Source organism: Triturus cristatus, chromosome 4_1 (genome assembly GCF_964204655.1).
Source record: "Triturus cristatus chromosome 4_1, aTriCri1.1, whole genome shotgun sequence".
Classification (NCBI taxonomy): Eukaryota; Metazoa; Chordata; class Amphibia; order Caudata; family Salamandridae; genus Triturus; species Triturus cristatus.
In genome coordinates, this window is record NC_140585.1 from 351033381 (window position 1) to 351057546 (window position 24166).

Genomic DNA, 24166 nt, shown 5'->3' on the forward strand with positions numbered 1-24166 from the left:
ATAAACTGAACATTCCACTGGCTGAGTGGGAGATCACATGCATAAATACAAAGCCAGGATATAACAGTATGATTGGCGTGTCATTAGGAGTCAAAAATTAGTTAATAATGGGCGTGATTTCAGTAAGTGTGGGTGAGGGGCTTAACATTATTATGCCACGTACAGGGAGGCGATGTGGAGCTAGGAGGTGCATATCTGAGGGTGACGGGAGGATGGCCTGAATGGGCAGCTACCCCTATATCCACTGCCGTAGTTGCCCCATTGATGCGTGGAGATGTGAGGAAGAAGTCAATTCAGGCATACATTTGGGGTGCCTCAGAAAAGAAAATATATCCGCCATCTTGGCAACACGGTCTCCGGAGCCTCTCCTAGGCCAACACTTAACGGGAGGAAGCACCACCTGGGTCAGAATCTCAAACACCCTAGGCTTTAATCAGATGCTGTTCCGGAGGCAGCCACAAGTGAAAAAAACCCCAGGGAAGGATGGCATCCACCCCAATGCAGGGCACGGGCAGCGGAGTCCAAGAGAAAACTGTCATTAAGGCGCTACCTTGGACACGCCCCCAGGGACAGTATCAACCTATGCTTTAACAGTGTTTGTGTGCACTGGTTTTCTTGTGCACTTTACTTTTATTTTAGTGTTCTAAAATGGGCGTTGGACATGCTACATGGTAATTTAAAAAATGCTAAAATGCATTGCTCCATCTTGAAATGTGAAAAAACAATATGAATCAATTTTGAAAGAGACTCTTTCAAATGAGCCAATGTTCAAGTTGGGTGACCCAAGCCCACTTTATGTCCATTGTAATCTGTGCTGTCAAGTCAGACCTAGAAATGGTGAGCATATAACCCAGGTAACCCTAAACAGAGGAATCTTCATTTTAAACATTGAAACAGAACTGAAGTTCTGAAACACAAAGCTTACCAGAATGGAACTGGAGAAGGCAGACTTCCAGTGGTACGTTTTCTACCCAAACAAACATTGAGAAACAGTAGAAGTTGGGCTGTCATCCACATAAAAGACATTGGATAAAAGCAAAAATATGTATTTGTGTCAAAAAACACACATTGCCATAGTAGTCCGAGGAAAGTGAAAGACACTGTAGAATAATGGGTAAATAAATGTATAGGATAATACTAGACCTAATCACACAACTTTACCCCAGATTTGTACTACCTCCCCATGGGGTGACATAAACAAAGTTTTTGCTTCCGAACAGCAAAGAAAACAGTGCCCTTAATTGCAGCTAGGTACCTTCCTTCATTTAATAATAGGTAATAAAAAGGAGCAACGGAAGGAAAGAGTTATTTCCCCAGGATCATAACATTGTGTCAAGTTTGAAGCCTGAGTCGATCTCCTGTCTCGTAGTTCCGAGTGCAACACATAAACATACACATAGAATCGAAGCGGGACTGGTCAATAGAAAAAAAAACAGTAGACATCCCAGTAATTACACTGACACTGTCAACACACTAACATCCAAGACATAGTTTTTTATGACTAAAGAACGGTCGGAAAAATGTGATGAGCCGTTACTATAAAACAATGTAAAGGCCAACAACACCGCCCCGTTACTCTCCCATGTCCAGTCCATCGGCCAGGGGGTGCCTCAGGGCTCTGCTCTGAGTCCTGTACTTTTCAACCTGTACGTTCAACCCCTTGCTACGGTGGCCAGGGACAAAGGCCTTACTATGGTCTCCTATGCTGACGATACGCAGTTGACGGTGGCACTCTCTGACGACTCTATGCAGGACGCTTCTAAGTTTAGAAGTGGTCTGGCGGCAGTCGCGGTGTGGATGACCTTCAACTGCCTCCAGCTTAATGCTAATAATACCGAGGTGTTACTGGTGGGGAAAGATAGGAGCCTGTGGAGTGAGCTATGGTGGCCTTACTCTCTTGGTAGTGTGCCCTTCCCCAAGACAGTGGTAAAAACTTAGGGGTTTGGATGGATTCCACCCTCAGCTTCCAGGATCACACCAAGAAGGTAGCCGGTACTTTTTTCGGCCTTCTTTGGGGACTTAGACCCCTGTTCAACCCACTCGCCAGCAGATCGTTCAAGCGGCGATACTTTCTAGACTGGACTATGCCAGCTCACTCCTCATTGGGGCGAATCAGGCTGAGGTAGTGCGCTTGCAGCAAGTCCAAAATTCTGCCGCCAGAGCCCTTTTGGGGCTCCCGTGCAGATGCTCAACAGCTGGTGCTATCCGGCGATTACACTGGTTGCCGATGGCTAAGGCAATCGAATTTAGGCTCTCTGTTTGTCCTTTAAAATTTTGAAGCTTGCGTCTCCCGGGCTTTTGGCCAACTTGTTGGTACCCTACGTTCCTAGATGCCAGCTGCGCTCTCTAGGGCAACACTTGGCTTTGATCCCTCGAGTGAACCATCTCCGTGCCGGGGGGTGATCCTTTCGCTGTTTGGCAGCCAGGTTATGGAACTCCCTGCCCCTTCAGATTCGTAGGTTGCTAGCCTTCCGTAAAGCATCAAGACTTATCTCTTTCCCGCGGCCTAATCCTTCCTTTTTATGTTCTCTTTTATATTTGCTGCTTCACTCAGTTTTCTAGCCTCCTTGTCTTTCTGCTTCTAGCGCCGGGACGCCTCTTTGCTGAAGCAGCTGCGCGCTTTATAAGTCTAGTCAACATTAACATTAACAACAATTCAACTGTGAACTAGACACGTGTCATATAAGTGGCAATGCTGCTTTGTAGGATGTTGCAAATATGTAGAAAGTAGATCTAAAGCATAAGAGGTATAAGCGCCTTGACTCCCTTTGGCTAAGTTTAGCGCTCTATAAGTCCTATATTTATTAGATACATATGCCCTAGAGGGTGATATTAAGAGGGTCTCTAGACTAATATGAGACACCCCCGTCCACTAAGCTAAGATCTCCCTGCTCTGAAAGTACATAGAGGTCTAGAGAGACACAGCAGGGTTGCCCCCTTGGTCCCTAAGTATTCGCCTTGTCTATGAATCCACTAATCCACAAGAGCATGTTCAACCTGGCAATCTCGGCATCATGCACAAAGGTAAAATGAAATTGGTGCTGTTCACCAATGATATCCTTTGCGATGTTGCTACCCATTCTGCTAACAAGAGCTTGTTTATAAACCCCACCTCCCAAATTTCAAACCAGCATACAGGGATCACAGTACATTTCTTTTATTCTAAGCAGGATATTCGGCATGCGCTCAGAGTCGCAGCCCTAAAGAGGTTCTACATCTATAGACCCTTGTCTTGAGAAGACAAGAAACATTTGAGAGGGATGTGAGGGAACCAGTGAATTTGAAGGGTATTTCAGAAACTAGCAGGTGTGTCCACCTCATTCAGTAAGGGCAAGGATGTGAAAGAGTAAATTGTGATGGTGTACTTTCTCCATTTTACTAATATTTGTTAATTTTAACTCCCCCCGCCCACCCAAGTAGGCTACTATTTCTAAACTATTATTTACAATGGGGTGTATGACAGGACCACGCATGGCTAAACCACGCGTGCCTTAACAACGCTGCCAGAACAACAAAAGCGCCTTAACCATGCATTTCTATACGACGCAAGTCTGTACAATGACTTGCCTTAGCGAAAGCGCTGGACATTGGAACAGTATAAATTCTATTCCAACTCCAGTCTGAGCAACAGTAGGGAAAGCGCTGAATTTTAGTCCCACGCTGTTTTACCTAAGGCTTGCTGTTGAAAAGACATGCTTGGTAAAGGAATGTGTTGTTAAGGCGCATTCATTGTTCTGATCATGTTGCAAAAGCAACTTGTGGTTCAGCCGTCATTGTTATTGCTGTTCCCTTTACAAAGATACTACCTAGAAATCTATTATTATATTTGTATCATCTCAAATTAAATTTGGTGTTTATTGCTATTTATGTAACTGCAATATTTTTCAGGACCAATTTGTTCCAAACTCAATATATATCTTATCTTCTGAACTACCTAATACATTTTATCTCTCTTTTTCTACAGACCAAAAACTGCATTAGTGTACAATTGTACAACTGGTGGTGTTAATCCTTTCTACTGGGGGGAAATAGGTAAGTTTCAGGTGCAAGCAGTTTTATGTTATTTTTTTATTTCCACTGACTGATCAACATTTTCATACAATGGTTGGAAAACTGTGCTGTGAAATTAATAATTGATCTTCTACTTAAGGTCTGGTATTAGCCAAGAACTTTTGGCTTCTCTAAAATTATATATAAGATACTCAATTACATGAGCTTCCAGCCAGCTTTCGTCACCCAGTCGTCTGTTGCTCTGTCATACGAACTTCTTCTGCCCACTGCAGGACAAAGCATGGGGCAGTGGGTCAGCCCCCTTCAGTATCTGACGTCACCTTGAGTAATGGCATCCTGCTCTTTCACAAGAAACACATCTGCACATACAGCAGTTACATACAGAACCAGGAACTGCTATATCAATTTGTGTTTTTGTAGACCGAAAATAAATGTTTGGCTTTTAGACAATGTGTTTTTTATTATATTGACTAGGGCTAAGCAGGTCTTCTAATTATAACATTTTAAAAAAATTATGGCAAAACAGAACAAGCATTGACAAAGTCAAAGGACTGGTAGCCAATGCCAGATCTAATGGCTTTCCAAAAGCTTGTTTAAAATGGAAAGTACTTCTGGAAAAGATTAAAGAAAAGTCCACTTCTCCTCAAGTCCCGATGGAGAAGTTCAGACTACCTTACAAAGCTGCTACTAGAAACAATTCCCAGAGTTATTTAGATGTCTTCTCCTGCATCTCCTGGATGGATTACTTACATATTTTATGAAGTTTTTTGTGAACATCCTGTTATTCCTGTGAATACTGCAAATACTATCCAGAGATAGCAACGTCTTCTTCATTTATGTTTTTATTTTAATATCAGGGCCTATTGAAAATACAAAAGATTACCACATCCATCCAACTTCAAAGTAAAAAAAAGATGTTTTAAAGAATGTAGCTCATAAGAAAATAGCATTTTTAGCAACAGCTGGCACTGGTATGAAAATATCACCAATTTTAAAGGAAAAAGACAGTGTGAAGACGTAGGAAAAGCAGGAAACGTCAAAAACTATGTATACACCAGAAATCAGATTGCGTGTAAAATCTTTACACACACCTGAATTTGTCTCACTATTGGACCAAGTATACAAAAGAAACAAGGGATCCCTGACATTAGAACCTGGGGTGGTCTAAGTATTTAGGAAAAACAATGGTTCATGTTAGGCCATTTAGATCATAGAAAAGATCAAGGGGTGCTGTTAAATTAGGAATGTTTCTTTAAAATTACAGTGCTAGGCATATAAAATTAGTAGATACCTAGAGAAGCAGAATATTTAAGTAAACAATGATTTTTGGAAAGACTTAAATGTCGGAGCAGGAGGTCTTTCGCAATGCAAAAATGATTTTATTACAAATGATACATCAAGGTTGCATTTAAGAGTTTATAGTTCAAAGTGCTCACATTAAGGGTGAAAGCAAGCATGAGGTGGCGAGTGAGAGTGGCAATTAAAATATATACATCGCATTGGTAACATGAACAAAAACTCGTAGTGGTAATTTTAAACAGTAGAGGAGTTTTTTGTGTGGTCGACAGCATTTTGATCTCAATTATTGGAGCTCATCATCAAGACATAAATGTGAGCATAAAGAATTAGGAGTGCAACTGTGGTCATCTAAGAGATTGACGGGCAACTGCTTCGTCTGGTAAGGGTGACAACAGCTGGGCACCGCATGGGTCGTTCAGGATTCCTTAAAGAACCTGCTGCTCTGGGTCGGTCGTGCAGGAATGGAGTAGCGTAGATAAAAAACCAGCGCACCAAGAATTGATCTTGTCAGGGTACTTCGGGACGAGCCGCCGTTCTGTCAAAAGCATGCACTGCGAATGTGCCATAGCTTGTTTGTCCAGAGCACTGCACAGTAGGTGCCAGGATATATCTGGAACCGCTTTATTCGGTTAGAGAAGATCGGGGACGAGCAGGTGCTCTGTCTCGGGCTTGCAATACAATGGACAAACAATCTACGGTACATTCGCAGTGCACGTTTTTGACAGAGCAGTGGCTCGTCCCAAAGTACCCTGACAAGATCTGCAATTGGAGTGGTGGGAGGAGTAGCACCTGGGCCTGAATAGGGCTGTGCCTGATTTCCACAATGCTGGCTCCACCTCCTGTGGTGTGTCTGATGACTCTGGCCCACACTAACAAAGGAAGAAGTTGTGCACTGGCAGAGTGCACCCAGAACTGGTTTGCACTGGGTCCAGGATCCCTCACACATAGACAACAAAGACTTTTGGGGTATAAATACTAGAGCTGAAACCCCTAAAAGTCAGACTACTTCATGATCAAGAGGAACCTGTGCCCAAAGAGGACAGCTGAAGAGACTGAGGAGAAGTACTGCCCTTGCTGTGTGTCTGGGGTTGGCCTGCAGCGTGCTGTTTCTACTGAGGAGAGGACCAAAGGACTTTGCTGTGTGCTGTGCCCATCTGAAGAAAAGTCTCCAAGGGCCTGAGAAAAGCTAGCCTCCTGGTTTTGAAGTCCCAGGTACAAAAGGACTTAACCCCCAGCTTCCCTGAACTTCCTTGCTGGAGGTGCCTGTAACTGTGTGTGAGGCCCTTGCTGTTGGGAGCTGGAAGCGCGACGCAACGAGGGAGAAGCGTGTCGCCGCCGCAGCAGCCGCCATCGAATTGCTGAGGAAGCGTGCAGCCGCTCCCGCTTTTTGCCGCCGCATCACAGGAGAAGCATGTCGCAGGGCCCGTCGCATTGCTGAGAAAGCGTGCGGCTGCCACTGATTGCAGTCGCATCACCCGAGAAGCGTGTCACAGGGCCTGTCGGGGCTCAGGAAACCACCGTTGTATCCGCACGGCCGTCAGGCGTGCACGCATCGCCTCCACGTTGTCGCATTGCACCAAAGACGCCATTTTGTAGCATTGCACCAGATCGTCGCAGCGCATTGAGGCGCCATCTTGTCGCATCGTAACCGGAGTGCAGGAAGAATCGACAGATCGCCTTCTCTGCGACCCTTTTGTTTGTTCTGTGCATCCAAGGTACTTTGAGAGTAAAGTGTCGCATTTCCCATCTACAAGCCTATTTTTGCTACAATCTTTTTAAAGACATTCTACTAAGTAACTGTATGTTGGATTTTTGTCGTTTTGGTCTTGTTTAGTTTAGATAAAGATATTTTATTTTTCTAAACTGGTGTGGTGTCCATTTGTGGTGTTTTCACTGTGTTACTCTGAGTGTTGGTACAAATACTTTACACATTGCCTTTGGGATAAGCCTGTCTTTTTGTGTCAAGCTACCAAGGAGGTGAGCAGGGGTTATCTAAAGTGTGTATTCCCCTTACCCTGTCTAGAAGCAAGGGTCCCTATTTGGTCAAAGGTACCTACCTCTGCCAACTACAGATCCCCACTTCTAACAGTCATCTCAACAAAACTTGGCCTGCTTCTGGTGCCATCCCTGTGCTGCCGCCCAAACATGGCTGCCTAGCTCAAAACACACTCTTGCACCATGGCGCAGAGGTGAACATATGCTGTCTAGCATAGCATTTGTACTGAAGGCATATCCTTCCGGTACAAATTCCAAAATATAAACAAAGTATTGGATGTGTTTTGTGCAAATCAACACTCATGCAATGTTTTATTTGAGAAATTAACACATTTACACTGGGTTATCTCTTCTTTAAATAGTTGTTTTTGATTCAAAGTTAAATCTAGCTATCTTAGTAGATTAGGCTTGGCATTAAAATCCTCGAGTTTTTGTGCTGACCAATCCCAGTAACTCCCCTTGACGCAAAGAAATGCAAAGCAGATTGTGTGCTGTGAAATGTCCACCTTTCCAGTGCAAAACACAGTTTGCTCTGGATAGTAAGCAGAGCCAGGTCCAGTAGAGCCAAGCTGAAGAGCTCCAGACTTCAGGACATGATGAGCTGTAGCCCTCTGTTAAGTGAAGAACCTGGATTCAAAGGTCTATGCAATGAGGAGGCGCTTTTGGATAGCTGCGCCATCAGCTCGTTTGTTAAACCCGGGGTGGGAAAAAGTAAAAAATCTAGGGTGAGGAAATGGTATAACATGTAGGTGGAGATTTACTAAGATTTTACGCCGTGTTTGCATCAATGAAGTGACGCAAATCTGCACAAAATCTTTTTTTTCCAAATTTACTTTCCGACGCTGAACTTGTTTAGTGCTGGAAATTACATGAAAGTAAAGCAAAGCAGCATTCCCATGCAGCCACCCAAGGTTTCTCACGATAAACCCAATTAACTAAATAAAGTAGACAGGGTTTAGCGTCAGAAAACTGTGCCGTTTTGAAGTTGGTGCAAGGAATTAGAAATGCTTTATTTTCTCCTTCCTTTTCCGACTTTGTACGTGTACTGCACTTTGCAGCACGCATACAAAGAGGAAAAAGGTTTAAAGTTAGTGAAAGCATGGCATTTTGTACTGGAAGCGTAGCCTTCCAGTACAAAACCTATTCTAGACTCACAGAGACACCCTTGCTCCATGGCACAGAGGTCTCTCTGTGGTGCACGGCAGCTGATTTCAGCACCAACGCTAGGGAAAGGGGAGGAGAGTGCCATATTTTAGTTAATTTGGCAATCTCCTCCTCTCGCCTTCTCACGCACAGCGGTGTAGCATTTGCAACTGTTGTCTTGCTTGAATAAATGGAAAATCTGACCCGTAAATGTCTTGATATACTCAGATCCCCTATTCCTTGTCTCAGGTCTTCTGTGATTTACAAAATGTATATGGGCTTTGGTAGTTACAGGGAATACATCATGGGGTAAGGTGGCATTTATTAAGGGTGTGTAAAGTATAATTTCACTGGAGACGTTGGGTGAAGTTACACAGCATGCACATTGTTCCATCCTTCACTTGACAACACAATTTGCAGGTAAGATATTTTTGCAGGAGGGCTTTCTCTCAAAATATTCTTTGGATGAATTATTATGCCACTTAAAGGATTTTAAACCTGCCTTTTTAAATAGGTTTGAAAAAGTATTCATAGATACTAAAAGGCGCCTCCTCCATCTGGGATGGAGGAGAGGCTACAGCTTGAGGCAGTAAAATCTCATCCATCTGTGTTTTGAGAGCTGCAGAGACTTTCTAATGACATAATAATGTGATTATCTGCTAGTAATTAAGGTATAATTCCAAGAAAAGCCTTTGGCATTGTTAAGTTGAGGGACTAATAGGTTTCTGACAAGGCCTAAAAAAACCTAGCCCGTCATTTTGGATATATCCTCATTTCACAAATTGTCCATTAATGAATGTGTACAGTAAATAATTGGCACCAATCTTCAATTGTGTAGGAACCTTTAATGGTTGCCTCTGGCAATTGTGCGCCTTCCTTGGTAATTCAGCTCGGTCTCCTACAGAAAGCAGTCGATGCTCTTTACATTCCCCTCTCCAGACGAGCTTTACTAAAGGGAGGGGGCAATTGTGCTGATCCGAGCTCCCATGAGCTCTGCCGCTCCTCACTCCAGGATCTCATCCTGTGCAGAGGACACCTGGGGCAATGACAGAGATCAGTGGCAGAAACTGAAGCCACTGCGACATTTCCAGGAATGCGCGCTTCTGTTAGATTAAATATAATAAACAGACATTCCACAGAGACTCCCTTGTCTGAGAAGATTTGACAGCATCATTTAGAAAACATGTGCACAGCTGAAGGCAGTGCTCATCACCAGAGACCACCCGATGACTCCTGAAACAATTGGAGGTCATTCCCTCTCTGCCTGATTCTAATTGCAAAGCTTTGCCAAAAGTAAAGCAGCAGTAAGGGGTATCCCTGGACCTGATCACATGTTCAGCTGGTCAATATGAAGGGGTATGGCAGGTTTGCCATCAACGAGGCGGTCATTTATAAAAAAAACAGGTATTCGATGAACCTCCTTTCTGCCTTCTTTAACTCTGGGTGCTCAATTTAATATCTATTTCTAGCTGAATTTTCACACAACTTTTAGACTTCTGTGCCATATCTTTTTAGTCTTTGATATTTTACTGGTTCAGCACAGGTAGGTGTCCACTTTTGAACTGGGATTACAGATTCGTTGTGGGGGCCAAAATTGGAAAAAACTGCACTTTTTCATCCTCCTCAAAGGAGTATTTTCATTTGCAATGCATATTGGTATAACTATTCCGCTTTGCTCCTCTTGTATGCAAGGTATGCGGCCTTGATGGGATTGGTTTATCACTTTGTGTAACTCTTGAACTTATCTGAGATTCAAGGTCAGTTCACCAAGTCCAGATACTCGCACAGCTGCACCGTTGCCTGCACATACCTGTGTGCTTGCAGCTGTGGCGATTTCCTGGGGTAGCCCTGGCCTGGGTCATGCTGCGTGAATGATCATTGAGATGGTGCTGCGTGAATGATCATTGAGATGGTGCTGCGTGAATGATCATTGAGATGATGCTGCTTGAATGATCATTGAGATGGTGCTGCGTGAATGATCATTGAGATGATGCTGCGTGAATGATCATTGAGATGGTGCTGCGTGAATGATCATTAAGATGGTGCTGCGTGAATGATCATTAAGATGGTGCTGCGTGAATGATCATTGAGATGATGCTGCGTGAATGATCATTGAGATGGTGCTGCATGAATAATCATTGAGATGATGCTGCGTGAATGATCATTGAGATGGTGCTGCGTGAATGATCATTGAGATGGTGCTGCGTGAATGATCATTGAGATCATGCTGCGTGAATGATCATTGAGATGACGGTGTCCCATTTTGGCTCTCGTGCAGGGTTCATTCATCGTTGCAGTACTAGTTTGCGGGGGCGGCTGCTTCATATGGGCAGTGGGCCCACCCCCTCCAATTCTGAGCATTATGTGGTTGGTAATTGCTAATAGTAATTAATTACCATCCGCAAAGTTATTACAATAACAGCAATACAAGCAGAATCTTCACCGAGTCCGTCTAGCAAAACCCGTCCCCCAGCGCCTTGAGACCCTTACGGGTGAGTAGTCACGCTTTACGAGCCCCTGATTGATTGATTGATGGAGTGATTGGTTGATTGAGAGAGTAGTCTCAGTGCTTGGCTGTCGTAGTCAGACACTGGCATCACTTTGTACTTTTATGGGCTGCTGTCACAGCACACTTGCTGACCCGCGCTTATGCGAGAGAAGCAGCCAGGCATATTTTTCAGACACAGGCGCAAGTGTGTATATACCTATGTTTGCCTATAATTTGGTTTAGACCTAAGAGCTTATTTTACACTAGCCCTGGCCATCTATTGTTTGGGGTGTTGCGGAACCACCCCCATGTGACGAATAGCAGCGTTAATTTTTAAGGCAGGCCAAGGCGCATAAGGCATCAGCCCTGTACTTCCCAGGCTGCAGCAAATATCACTGACCCCATCCAAGCCTGTGACGATTTGAGAAAGGGTGGCATGACAGTGTGACTGTAGTTTGCATCAATGCTTAATTTGGGCTGGGTTTTTCCGGTAGGGGGCACCGGCACTTATTTTAGGGGTCCCGCACTTATTTATCTGCATTAGACATTTATCGAGAGCAAGAGAGGAAAAAATACAAACAAGCATTTACAATGCAATGGTCTCGGCATTGGTAAAGTTAGAGCTATTGGCATTGCTCATGACATTATTTTTGTTTTTGTTTTTAAAACATTTAAAGAAACGGCATTGTCATGAGCAATGCCAATAGCTCTAACTTTAACAATGCCAAGACCGTTGCATTGTAAATGCTTGTTGTAAGTGGTAGTGAGCTGTCGTATCCTATTCCCATGCCAGCTGCATTACTGCAGCCCATTCGGACCCGCAGGATCCCGGCTCCTCCACAACCGCGCAGTGTGATGGACATCGCCATCCGTCAACGACAGCCCGGGCTCGTGCGAGCCAGACGGGGCCTGGAGTGGAAAATGGAATAAGGACAGGCTTTCAGTCGGGCCCATTAGCCGGAGAGCCAGACTGTGCCATTACTAATTATGCTAATGATGGTCGTTAGTGCTGATGATGTCACCTCGTCTTCCACAGACTCACTGAAGACTCGGTTCTGCCCCATCCCCCTTACCCCTGTCCGCGCACGGTTAAAATCGATGCTGCTAAACGGTTGCCATGGCAGCCAGCGCCATCAAGCGCCGACTGACAGGTTCTGATGACGTCACCAGGGCCCTCCCTCTCCTCTAAACTTGCTTGGAATACATAAGAATAAAAGTAAAATCTATATGAAGCATAAGGGCTTTTAAATCGACTGCCACGCGCCATATGCGTTTTCACTATTTTTTAAAATGTGAATAAATCCAACAGGTGTAACACATATATGAATGACAAATAGATTTGTTGCACAGCATTCCATACTTTAGTTTCTAATCTCTGCAACTTCACGCGTTACCCATTTTAGTGGTATTCCGTTTGACGACTTTGAAGGATGGGTTCCTGAATACGAACTCTACTGAGCCATTAAATGTGACCCCGGCCCGCAGCCATATTTTATTCGTGCTTTGTTGGCATTAATATTTGTGCTGTAGACTGTAGTACGTGAACTGTCGTTTCATGGACCTCCGAAGGATGAAAGTTCGCGCCTGGCCCGCCCTGATCAGCGTAGCACAGAGTCTTCTGCAGTGGGTGCAGGACCCCACCCAGCTAGCTCAAAGGTATTCTTGGATACAAGGAGCTCGCCAGGTTCAGTAACACTGCACAGAGGGCAGAGCGCAGGCGGTGTCTTGCGGCGCGTGCACTCTGCCGAGGTCCTCTTTTGCCCGTACAGGATAGAGGGGTGGGGGGAGGCGGGGGGTCTCAGGAGGAAAACAGAGAAGGGAACATCAAAACAAGCCGAGGGCACCGGAAGACACCACCGCCTTTCTCCGAGGCAGAGCAGAAATGCCTCGGAGAAACGCAGCGTCCTTTTCGGATTCGGGGGCGTGTTTTGCTGTTGTCTCCTCCTTGAGACTTCTCGCAAAAAACACGCCCCCGATCCGAAAAGGACGGGGCCTAATCAGAGTGACTGACCTCTTCTCCAGTGGCTGGCCAGCATTTACGAGGCCAGCCAATGGAGAACAGGGGAGAAGAGGGGCTGGTTCAAGCCCCTCTTCTCCAAGTCATTAAATCTCCGACTTCCGGTTCTGCCTTTCGGCAGAGCGGTAGTCCTCGACCTAAAAACGGAAAGAGGAAGGAAGAGAAAGACATAAACATCATCACAAAGGGAGAAAGCAGGAACCTGCAGAAGTGAGATCAAGGCGAATGGGGAGTATGGTAAAGATGAATGAGGTGGGTTTAGGAATACACAGCCTTGGAATTCCATGCACTCACATTTAATTGCACCAGCAGCTGTTTCAGAGCAGAGTTTTGTGCACCAGCACCATTTAATTTACAAATTAAGCACTGGTCTGCTTGCAGATGCCCAGAGTTATATGCTCCTGTAGGCTTTCCACAGAAGCGCTGTGTTTTCCAAGTTACAGAGCTGGCTGGTCAGGGTCTTTGGCGATAAGAGCAGACCGGACAGCATCAAGTAGCTTTAAAGAAAGAAGGGAGTTGGGATGACTGTGTAGCTAATACTGGGAAACGATGGCTGCATTTTCGAAATGTCTTCCTCTCCGTTCAGTGTGTTTACCCATCTGCGTGTCCTGCTCTGGCTACGGTTTTGTGCTCAGTTTGCTCTGCTTCTCCCCCTCCCACCATCACAATCCACCATCAGACCAACTATGTTTACGTGGACCTCTCTACCTGGCAAATTGAAACACTTTTTTCCATGGACACATTTATTACTGTGTTGTTTCTATAGTTATCCTTCAAGGGGTTGGTAAGTTGCTGAAAGCTCTGGCTCGGCGCGAGGTCTTCTTGGATCCTCCAGCCCAAAACTAGTTGATAGTTCATGTGGTTTGCACCTGCCACCCACGCTCAAACCTCATGCACCAAGAATTAAATACAAAGCACATAACCTTTGATGTAAAAAGAACAAGCATTTGCAATGCAATAGGTCTTGCATCTGTGAGAGTTAGAGCTATTGGCGTAGTAAATGACAATGTCTTTTACCCATGTGTTTTGGTTTGGAGTGTATTTATGTGGTGTGGTGTGGAATTATGTGGGTTGGATTGGGATTGTTAATTGTGGAACTGTGTGGTATGTAGTGGAATTATGTGGTACGGTGAATAGATAGGGGTCAGAGCTGCACATTATAGAAAGGAAGATAGATATAGATAGGTAGTTTGTGCACAAAATGTTGCATGAACTCCATACATAGAAGCAGAAAGAGTGTATGAGAAAGAGAAAGAAGTGAAAAGCAGGCCACAGACGCTTGTGAGCGTGAGCGCTTGTGTACGCGGGAGACACCCTAAGAAGAGGAGGAGAGTGTGGCTCTGAGGGACGGAAACCTTGAAAAGGCATGGGAAAGAAACTGTGCTCGAAGACCTGAAGTGAACCACATGAGAGTGGTGAGAAGAATGCGTGAGAGAGTGGGGTTAGAGAGTACCAGAGGAACTAGTGGGAGGGGCCACCAGGGGTGGACCACTGCACAGCGCGAGATAAAGGAAGGTAGCATGTATGACTGGCAGTATTAAGAGAGGAGACAGGGAGTGTGAGGCAGGAATGAGAGGGGGCAGTGGGATTGTAGGATAAGAGGTGGCAGTGCAGTGTTAGGGAGAGATGAGAGGAGCAGTGGGTGTGTGGGGGAGAGATGATAGGGCTGGAAGTGAGGGAGAGATGTATTGTATTGGAATTGTTTGTTGTGGAATTGTGTGGTGTGGAGTTGTGTAGTGGAAATGTGGTCCGATGGGCTGTGGAATTATGTGGATAGTAATTAAATGGTATTAAGTGCACTGGGATTATGTAAAGTGAGATTGTGTGTTATGGAGCTTTGTCTAGTGGCATGCTGTGGAGTTGAATTATGTAGTGTGTGGTTACATTTTGAGGCATGATGTGGAATTTTGTGGTGTGTTGTGGAATTGTTTTGTGTAGTTGAAATATCTTGTTTAGTGTGGAATTATGTGGTGTGTATTTGAAATGTGTGGAGTTGAATTGTGTGGCCTGGACCTGTGTAGCGTTGAGTGCAATTATGCTTATTGGAATTATGTGTCATGGTGTGGAATGCATTTATGTGGGTTGCTGGTATGTGGCATAGAGTGCATTTATGTGCGGTGTATTTAGGTCATATGGAGTAGAATGTAGTTATGAAGAGTGTACTTATGTGGTGCTGAGTGGTAATATTTTGAGTGTAATTATGTTGTGTTGTGCAGAATTGAGTGGCATTCAATTGTGTGAAGTGTAAAATTATGTGGGATGGTTTGGAGTAGTATTATGCGGTATGGTGTGGAGTAGTATATGGTGTGGAATTATGTGGCATGTTGCGAAGTTGAATTTATTCTGTGCAATGCTGATAAGGTTTTGCATTTGGGAGAGTTAGAGCTATTGGCGTTGTAAATGACAATTTAATTTACCCATGTGTTGTAGAGTGAAGTGGATGTATGTGGTGTGGAGTGGAATTAGTGGGTTGGATTAGAATTGTTAGTTGTGGAAATGTGTGGTATGGAGTGGAATTATGTGGTATGGAGTGCAGTGGAATTATGTGGATAGTAATTGTGTGGTTTTGAGTGTAATGTAATTATGTGGTGTGGGATTACGTGTAGGAAAGACTGGAAGGGCTGGGGCAGTCTTAGTGGAAGAGCAAACCCTGCTTGATGTACAACTCACTGCCATTGTAAAAGGCGAAAGCTATGATGCGTTTTAGTAAAAGTAAAAACTTATATCTTACTGTGTTGGATATAGTGGAAGGGCTGGGACCGCGTCAGTGGCACGGGAAGTGCTGCTTAAATTGTATGCTATTAGGTCAAACACAAGCTTTGTATTTATACAGCGGACATCATGCAGTCACATATTTGAAGGTGCTCCCTTCTGTGACAGTGAACAATAAAGAAGGCTCGGCAAAATAAAGGATCGTCCCTTCCTAGGGACTTTTGTGACTTTACTTGCTCTTGGCCCTGTTTGTGTTTGTAAGCTCCGATCCAAGATGCCCAGGCTTTGTCAGCCTCTGAGCAAATAACTCGTTGTACAACAGCACGTGTCATGTCTGCCTGTGTTGGGTTGCGTGAGAAATGCAATGGCTCCTCTTTGACCTCACTTGCTCGCACAAGGATTGCGGCCGCCTCTGTCCCCTAGAAAGCATAGACAGCCCTGCTGTATCAGTGCCACTGGGTCCTACATGGTAAGGACTGTAGGGATCCTCCCCGGCTACCTTTGGTCAGTGCTGACCTGGCATTGCATGGACGAGGGGAGCTGGATACAATCAACTCATCTGTCCAACAAGAGAGTTTACATTGCAGCTGTACAGGGGGCTGTGTGCTTCAGCCTGTGTGCGGCCATTCCCCTCCCCACGGGTCACCGTTTCACCTCGCCTTCAGTCTGCCCTCCCACTCCCCCATCCTCCTTAAAGTGCAGTTTTTGCAGGTCTTTAATTACAATGGAAATGAATAAAGCACCAAAGAAGAGACGGGGAGAAGAACTCTCCCCTCCCCTCTGCCTTCGATGAAACTTCCAAAACACGCCTGGCTGCACCCCACCACTTGGAAGCTGGCTCTCCAGCTGCTGAGTGAACACTGCGGCTGAAACTAATGGCCTCAGGATTTCTCTCTCCATTGATGTGTTCTCAAGAAGGGCGTTGGATGGAGGCAGGTAAGCAGGCGAGTTACCAGGATTCCTGCTGCCACCTTCAGTGTGTGGGACTGAAAAGCAGTGACATAGGAATAAACGGGGTGAGGGGGGCTAGAGGACGGGCTGGGTGGGTGGGTGGAGCAGACCAAGCTGAAACAGTCAATGTAATTATGTAACCAGATCATGGCAGCAGGCTGCTGAAACTGAGGGGCACTGAGTAAAAGCCCATGCATAAAGTTTAAAACTGAAAAGTTTGTGGAAAAGGCAAACGAGTAGGCTTACCTGTGCTTAACCACATCTAATCTGCGCTTAAAAATACATCAAATGCTGGTAGAGCAGACCACGCCAAAACATTCGACATAACCAAATCGAGGCAGGCTGCTTTAAAAAACTAACAAGAAAAATCAGGTAAATAGTCCTCACCAACTAGTAGTAAAAGCTGCCGAGTACCAACACAAGTAAAAGGTCCAGTCTTCATGGGAGGTAACAAATGCAGACAAGGCGGTACCAAGAAGGGATTAACAAGCCGATTTACAAATCACAAGTCAGCATTTAGTAAGGACAAAGACACAAGCCAATGACAAATATGGGCGGGGCTTTCAGTGCATACTCCAATACAGCATGCCTCGCAGAGCGAGCAGCGCATGCGCTCTGTCGCTAGGCTTGACCTAAAAAGAGAAAAAGATAGACATAAAGTGGTTGAATTGTACAACATAAAACCAGAAAACCTGGAATCAATCACAGCTTCCCCGCTTGGCCAAAGTGTGTCACCCTAGGCAAGGGTTTATATTTCACTGCTTCTTTTTCTTTATTATCACATATGAGAGCACCTTCAACTATATTAATTTAGGATGTGTGCTCTATAAAAAACCTTTTGTGTTTGATTTAATAAACTTCAATGTTGCTCATCTGTAATAAAAAACTAGGCCATAAATAGACGACACGTGTCGACTGATTTGCCTTGAGGTTCTCTAATGTCCTTGTCATCAGGGTGGGGGGGGGGGCAGGAAGGTTTTTAAGTTTGTGTTTAAAAATACGTTTAATAGATACTGCTCAAGGAAGTGATATAATCTGATGAAACGCTTCCGCAACTATACTTTTGAATTTTGAAGAGACTTTATGATATTTTCATGTTTGTTGAGTAATTTATATGCATATAATTTCATGGCTCAGCTTTTACAGTCAAACCAGACCCTTGTCCTGCTCTGCCTGTTAATTTATTGACTCTCTTATCCGTCCTTTTGTCACACATACCTCATAAGGTAAAATGCCTGCAAGCAGACAGCCAAGTAAAGGTGCCTGTCAATGGGCGAACTACAGATTCCCAAATGGACTGCTGGCAGTGAATAACTACCGTCCATCTGGGAATGGCCGTCTCGGCAGGCTAATAAAACATGATGCTCTATCATGGTCAACTCCCAACTACCTGCGGCTCAAAGTGCATCTGTACCGTGTCCAGCATCACAGTCTCAGATAACGCCCTCACTACTTACAAGAAATTGGGCATAACCCACCCCTGTGCTGGACGCCCGGTGAATTGCAGTCACAGAATTGGATCTTGTTTGACACATTGGTGAATAGTGAGTGACTTGTGTATTTATGCGAAGTCCCAACCTGAGACTGGAAGCACCATGAAAGTGCAAGTAATGACATCAAAATTTGGTTGCACATGGTACAAAGGGAGAGTCTCCTGTTCTTTCAAGGGAGAGACAAGTAAAGAAGAAGCAGGCCTGCTCTCTGGGGTGCCTGCTACTTCAAAGAAACGTAAGTGTGCAGTTGATTAGTTACCAAATCTAAAGGGTACCTTTGATTGAATCAGGCTTGGCCACCTGGGCTGCTGCTACTTTGTCTGAAGGGGGGGCAGCTAATACTAATTGGGCAAATGCAGTGCTGGTGGAGCTATCAAGTTGTCCAGCCTGCTCCTTGCCCCCAAGGCACAAAGCAGAATATACCCCTGAGAGCTGATGGAGCCACCTGTGAATTCGTGGGACCTGGGCGCATCATGCATTGCATGTTTGACCTTGGGCTCCTGGAACCACAACAACAAAAGTTACTAGTGATGTTGTTCTTGTTTTTCACCAAATCGGCCAGCACTCCATTTGTCCCCAGAAGAGCACAGTTACCATCAGCCAGCTCCTCTTCACACAAACATGTTTGGAGCAGCTGAAACATGTACGCCTGATTCGATCCACTCCTCTAAGACCAGACTCCTTGGGTGGAAGGGGGGCTGAAATATCTATTACAGTACTGGAGCTGGGGAATTCACCTTTTTTTAGAAAAAAAAGATTCTCATGGGGAGAATCCCCTGAAGCCCTCTAGGAAAAGTCCAGCTCGCTCACTATGCTCACTCGCACAACAAAGTTGTTTAATTGGTCCCACGGCTCACCACATTCAACCGCCACCAGCCGCCACTGCTAGCTGGTGTGTTTTTATGGAAAGGGATATCAACATGCTTTTCATCTGGTAGTCATTGTAACAAATGGGTCCACTCCTTACTGGTGTCTGAAAACCTTTTGAGTGCATTTTGCCCTTTAACGTTTGTTTGCATTTATATTGTGTGCCCTTTATGTTGAATACAATGGAACAAACCTGACTTCCACACAAGCTGTTCCATGAATCCCTAAATGACGTCATGCAAACGTTGCGATCGGTTTAAACTATGTAATTGCAGCAACAAATATAATCAACAAAAACATAAGAAATCAGCAAGAAACAAAGAAAGAATATTTGTCTGCGTTTAGGCAGGAGAGCGACAGCACTGAGGGATTTGTAGAGCAGCTTGCCTGGAAGGAAGGAATGCTCCATAGGTTTCAAAGAGAGATGAAAGGCACAAACTAGAAATGTAAACAAAGGATTAAGGGCAGACGCAGATCAAAACCTCTCCCAGACACCATGAAGGAAAGAACATTTCCAATGCCAAGGGTACTCCTTTAGTAAATTAACCCATTCCCACACCTCCTGAAGTATCATGAAAAGCAACGACGGCCCCTTCAACTAACTAGCCAGAAAGCACTACACTGACTTCAGCTATCACAATGTCCGGCCGTGTAACCTGCGGCAGGAAGGCCCATTCCACAAGTCACTAGAATGTATAGCACCTCTCTCAAACCAGCAACAAGGTGAACATGGACAGAATTATAGTGCTTTATATGCGATATCCATGTAGAGCTGTCCCGGCTACGGAACCATTCTTCCTCAAGTTTTATAAAGCCTTACCTTACTATGATGCTTTACAATCCGGAATAATGGGGTTCTGGCCTGGGCAGGGGACTTGACATTACAGGGTCACTGCAATGCATGGTCTAACTTTAGCACTTAACATGGTAGGCCAATGTGGAACTGGCCTTCCGGTGGTGCTTTATAAATTGGGGAAATCTGAATATAATTAATCAATCAATCAGGGTTTTGTAGAGAGCACTACTCATCCGTGAGGGTCTCAAGGCGCTGATACGGGGGTGGTGTGAGCAGCTTTGTTGGGGTCAACTGAAGAGCCAGGACTTGAGGTCCTTTCTGAATTGGTGCAGTGTCGGGCTTTGTCGGAGGTGAAGGGGGTGTTGGTTCCAGGTCTTAGCTGTGAGGTAGGAGAAGGATCTTCCACCTGCTCTGGTCCTGTAGAAACAAAGGACGGTGGCTAAGGCGAGGTCGGTTGAGCGGAGGTTTCTCTTGGGGGCGTGGAAGGATATTCGGTCGATGAGGTATTGGGGTCCGGTGTTGTGGAGGGCTTTGTAGGTATGTGTAAGCAGTTTGAAGGTTCTTCTTCTTTTGACGGGGAGCCAATGGAGGTCTCGGAGCTGTTGGGTGATGTGGTCATGTCGTGGGATATCGAGGATAAGCCTGACTACAGCGTTCTGGACGGTCTGGAGTTTGCAGAGGAGTTTTTTGTTGACTCCAGCGTACAGAGCGTTTCCGTAGTCCAGTCTGCTGGTGATGAGTGTGTGGGTGATGGTTTTCCTGGAGTCGGGGAGGGATACACTTGAACATCTTTCAAAGTATGCGCGGGGTGTTGAAGCATGTGGAGGATATGGCATTGATCCAGCGATCCATAGTGCGTGAGGAGTCTGGTATGATGCTGATGTTAGTACGTGGTCCATTGGGGTGGGTGGGTGTCCGAGGGCGGGGGGCCACCAGGTGTTGTACCATGTGGAGGGGGTGGAGCCAAGGATGAGAACTTCTGTTTTCTCCACGTTGAGCTTCAGGCAGCTGTTGCTCATCCAGGTCGCGACGGCTTTCATCCCTTCTTGGAAATTTTGCCTTGTGGTGTTGGGTTCCTTGATGAGGATGAGCTGGGGGTATTCGGTGTAGGAGACGATGTTGAGTCCGTGGTTTCTGGCGATGGTTAAATTTGTTCACAAATCAGGGGTGATTACTCTGTTAGGCAACATCTCACTGTGCCAAGTGTCTATTGCACACATTGCTCCTGTATATAAGACTCCATCGCCATACCAGTTTGCACACTGCACTAACATGTACAGTGGCCCCCTATCCAGATCAGTGTCTTCACTGCACCTGTACATTGGCACAACATTAGCCCCTGCAGCCCCCACAGTGCTGTTGGGCCTCAGAGCTCCAGGGTGCCACCTCAGTACAGTACACTGACAGGGTCTGGAACCAGTTAGTGTTTCTTTGATATGCAAACCTTTTGGTGGTGGGGCAATGTGGTAAGTGTGGGCCGAGGGGGTGGTCCTCCATGTACCTTGCAGAGGGAGCCCTCAGGTTTTGTTACCCCACTGCCCCTGTATGTTAAGTAACACAATATTAGGGCCAATTGTCCCAATGCCCAAGTATGTAAAGTGTTTTTCACACTTCCTGAGTATTGAAAGTTCCATAGACAATTCAGTGCTGTGGAATGTAAAGCATAAAAACATACTTCAAAGTATGAAAATGATAAATCCAACAACTTGCAAAAGTTAGATTTATTATAACTATCACAGAAAATAAATCGTAGAACTTGCTTTTCTGCTGTTGTAAAATTCAGCATTTCAGCAGCCTCTCCTGATTGTCCAGCTCTTGGCAGGCTGAGCCAAACAGCTCTGATGAGGTTTGCAGTGGCCTGGGTAGAGAAAAAGGACATTTGGTGGGAGAAGATCTGCAAACCGCAGAGCAAAAAGCAGGATGGAGGTGGAGTGGCCAAACTGGTCTTCAAAGGGGGAATGACCATTCGGACAGGACAAAAGTTCACCCCCACATTCTGCACCTCCAGCCAGACAGGAGCCCCTGTAATTAAATTAGCAGAGGGGCTGGAAGGGAGTGTTAGGGAAACTTAGCAGCACCAGTAGGTTGGCTAAGCCAGATCCTAACCTCCAGGAGAGAGTTTCTACATTTTGGATTTTAAAGGATAGTGCTTACTGGGACAAGAATATGCCACTTTGTAGGAAGTTGTCATACTTCTGGGTGTCACTATGTACCCCATTGGTCATGGGTACCCCCTTTTTGTCGCCCAGCAACACTGAATAAAGATGGGAGAGCTGCCCAGCAACTGAGATCCCTGCCTGAAACTACAAGGAGAAGAAGGACTGCCCTGCTGGAACCTTGGCCTGCAACCCAAAGGACTGCACTCTGAATGACTGCACTTGCTGCACACTTTGGAGCTACAGCCCCAAGGACATTGCAATGCTTCAAGAAGAGAAAGCGTGGACTCCCTCAAAGCAACAGGTTAAAAGAGCTCCACCTGCATCATCTCCACCAAAAAGGACCTACCTGGACAGCATCCAGTGGACCTTTAGGGATTTGGCCTGGCACATTCTGGGAGACATAGTTCCAACATCCCAAAGACCATCTTAGAGCTTCTAGACCCATGGACTAGTTTTGTGGACACTTTGGAACCCCAAAGGGACCTTCTGGAAGAGGATCCAGAAGTTTGGAGAATTCTTGTCAAAACGTCCCATAAGGTGACCGACCCGTCAGTGAGAGTCAAGTCGGCGACTTCGAATTGCGACCCGGCCTGAGATCCAGGTTTGCTCTGTTGAAGCTCCAGAGCTTTTCGTCGTCATGACAAGACTTCCAGGAGTTGGCCGAGTAAATTGCACGGAGCTAAGCCGCTGTGTCAAATCGACTGAAGAAGAGCCTTGCTCGACATCGAGAGACAAAGCTCTAAAAAATGACTAAGTCAGAAGGTAAAATCTTGACAGGGCCCTACATCTAAGAGTATCCGACCAGCACTCCATTGCGGATGGTCTGAAACTTTGACTTTGGCCTGGTCAAGCATGACCAGATGCCCCAAAGTATTCTTTAGAAATTCATATCTCCTGTTACCTACATTGGATTTTTTGGCATTTTGGTATCGTTTTAATCATAAAATCTTTCCTATTGTTACAAATTGGTTTTGGATTTTTATTGTGTGTTGATTTTTGTACTTATTTAATGTATTTGTATTTTAAATGCTTTACACACCTATCTCCTAGGTTAAACCTGCCTGCTCACCAGCAGCGGCCGGCACAGCTAAGTGCTGTAGGGCGAGGCAGGGAGCGGCGGGGGGGAAATCGTCAGACGACGGAATAGGTATTATTTATTTTTCAATTATACCTATTCCGTCGTCCTGAAACCCTCCCAACACCCCCCGCCACACCGCGCTTACCTGTGCTGGCCTCTGCTGCTGCTCGCAGCCAGCTACCTAAGGGTGAGAAAGGGAATAGTTTATTAAGACCTTGACTGGACCCTTTATTGTGATTGTGGCCTTATTAGTAGTGGTAGGTACCTACTTACCTATACTAATAAACCAACTTCCAACAAGCACGCAGTCAAAATTATCCATACTTTTTTCATATTTCATTGGAGTCACTCAGGCTAGAATAGGATGAAGGTAAGCAAGTCACGTCTTCCTTCTCAGACAGCAAGACAGTCCTCAGCAGCAGGTCAGTCCTTCTGCTGCAATCTCCAAAGGTCCAGGAGTGTTTCAAAGAGCGGCTCTGGAGGTCCAATATTTACACATATCATCAGCCTTTGTGTGGGGGACTCCCTGTCTTTCCCCTACATCTGGTTCTGGAAAATTCTTCCCCTTCCCCATCAAGACTCCATAAGACAGAGAAGGCCTGGTGTCAGATTCCTTTGTGTGTGCAGGAGGCAAAGCGGGGCTGGGTAGAGCCCCTCCCAGTAATCCTGCCAGGATGGCCGATCCTGGCCCCACCTAAGCCCCGGCCCCTTTGTGTACTGTCTGGAAGCAATACACAGACCCCAACAGCAGAGCTTTTCAAAGTCATGTGACCCAAGAACCCTAGCAGAAGACACAACTGGTGGGGGCAAGAAAATGCCAACTTTCTAAAAGTTGCATTTTCAGAATTGGGACTGAAAATCCAACTTTACCACTAATGAGGATTTTAAATTACAATTCCCTTGAGTGCAAACAGCATATCTTTATCTGCTCTCGATCTTAAATGATCACTTATTAACTGTACTAAGGTAACCCAGTGTTAGTCAATGGAAGAGACAGGTCTTACAACAGTGAAAAAATACTTTAGGTGTTTTTTACTACCAAAGCATGTTTACACTTAAGTACACATGTCCTGCTTTTCAAATACAGTGCATCCTGCCTTATTAGCCTTAAGGGTCTACCTTCCTTAAGAGTAACTTATTGGCCTGGCAAAAGGACT

At 45.3% G+C, this 24166-nt stretch overlaps 1 protein-coding gene across 1 annotated transcript in view; it reads left to right on the plus strand.

Moving 5' to 3' along the window:
* FAR2 (fatty acyl-CoA reductase 2) overlaps positions 1-24166 on the plus strand; it is a 438652-nt gene that overhangs the window by 390430 nt on the left and 24056 nt on the right. Inside the window, exon 8 of the mRNA XM_085652334.1 lies at positions 3965-4032. Coding sequence (XP_085508460.1) covers positions 3965-4032 — 68 coding nt within the window. The remainder of the gene's footprint in view (positions 1-3964; positions 4033-24166) is intronic.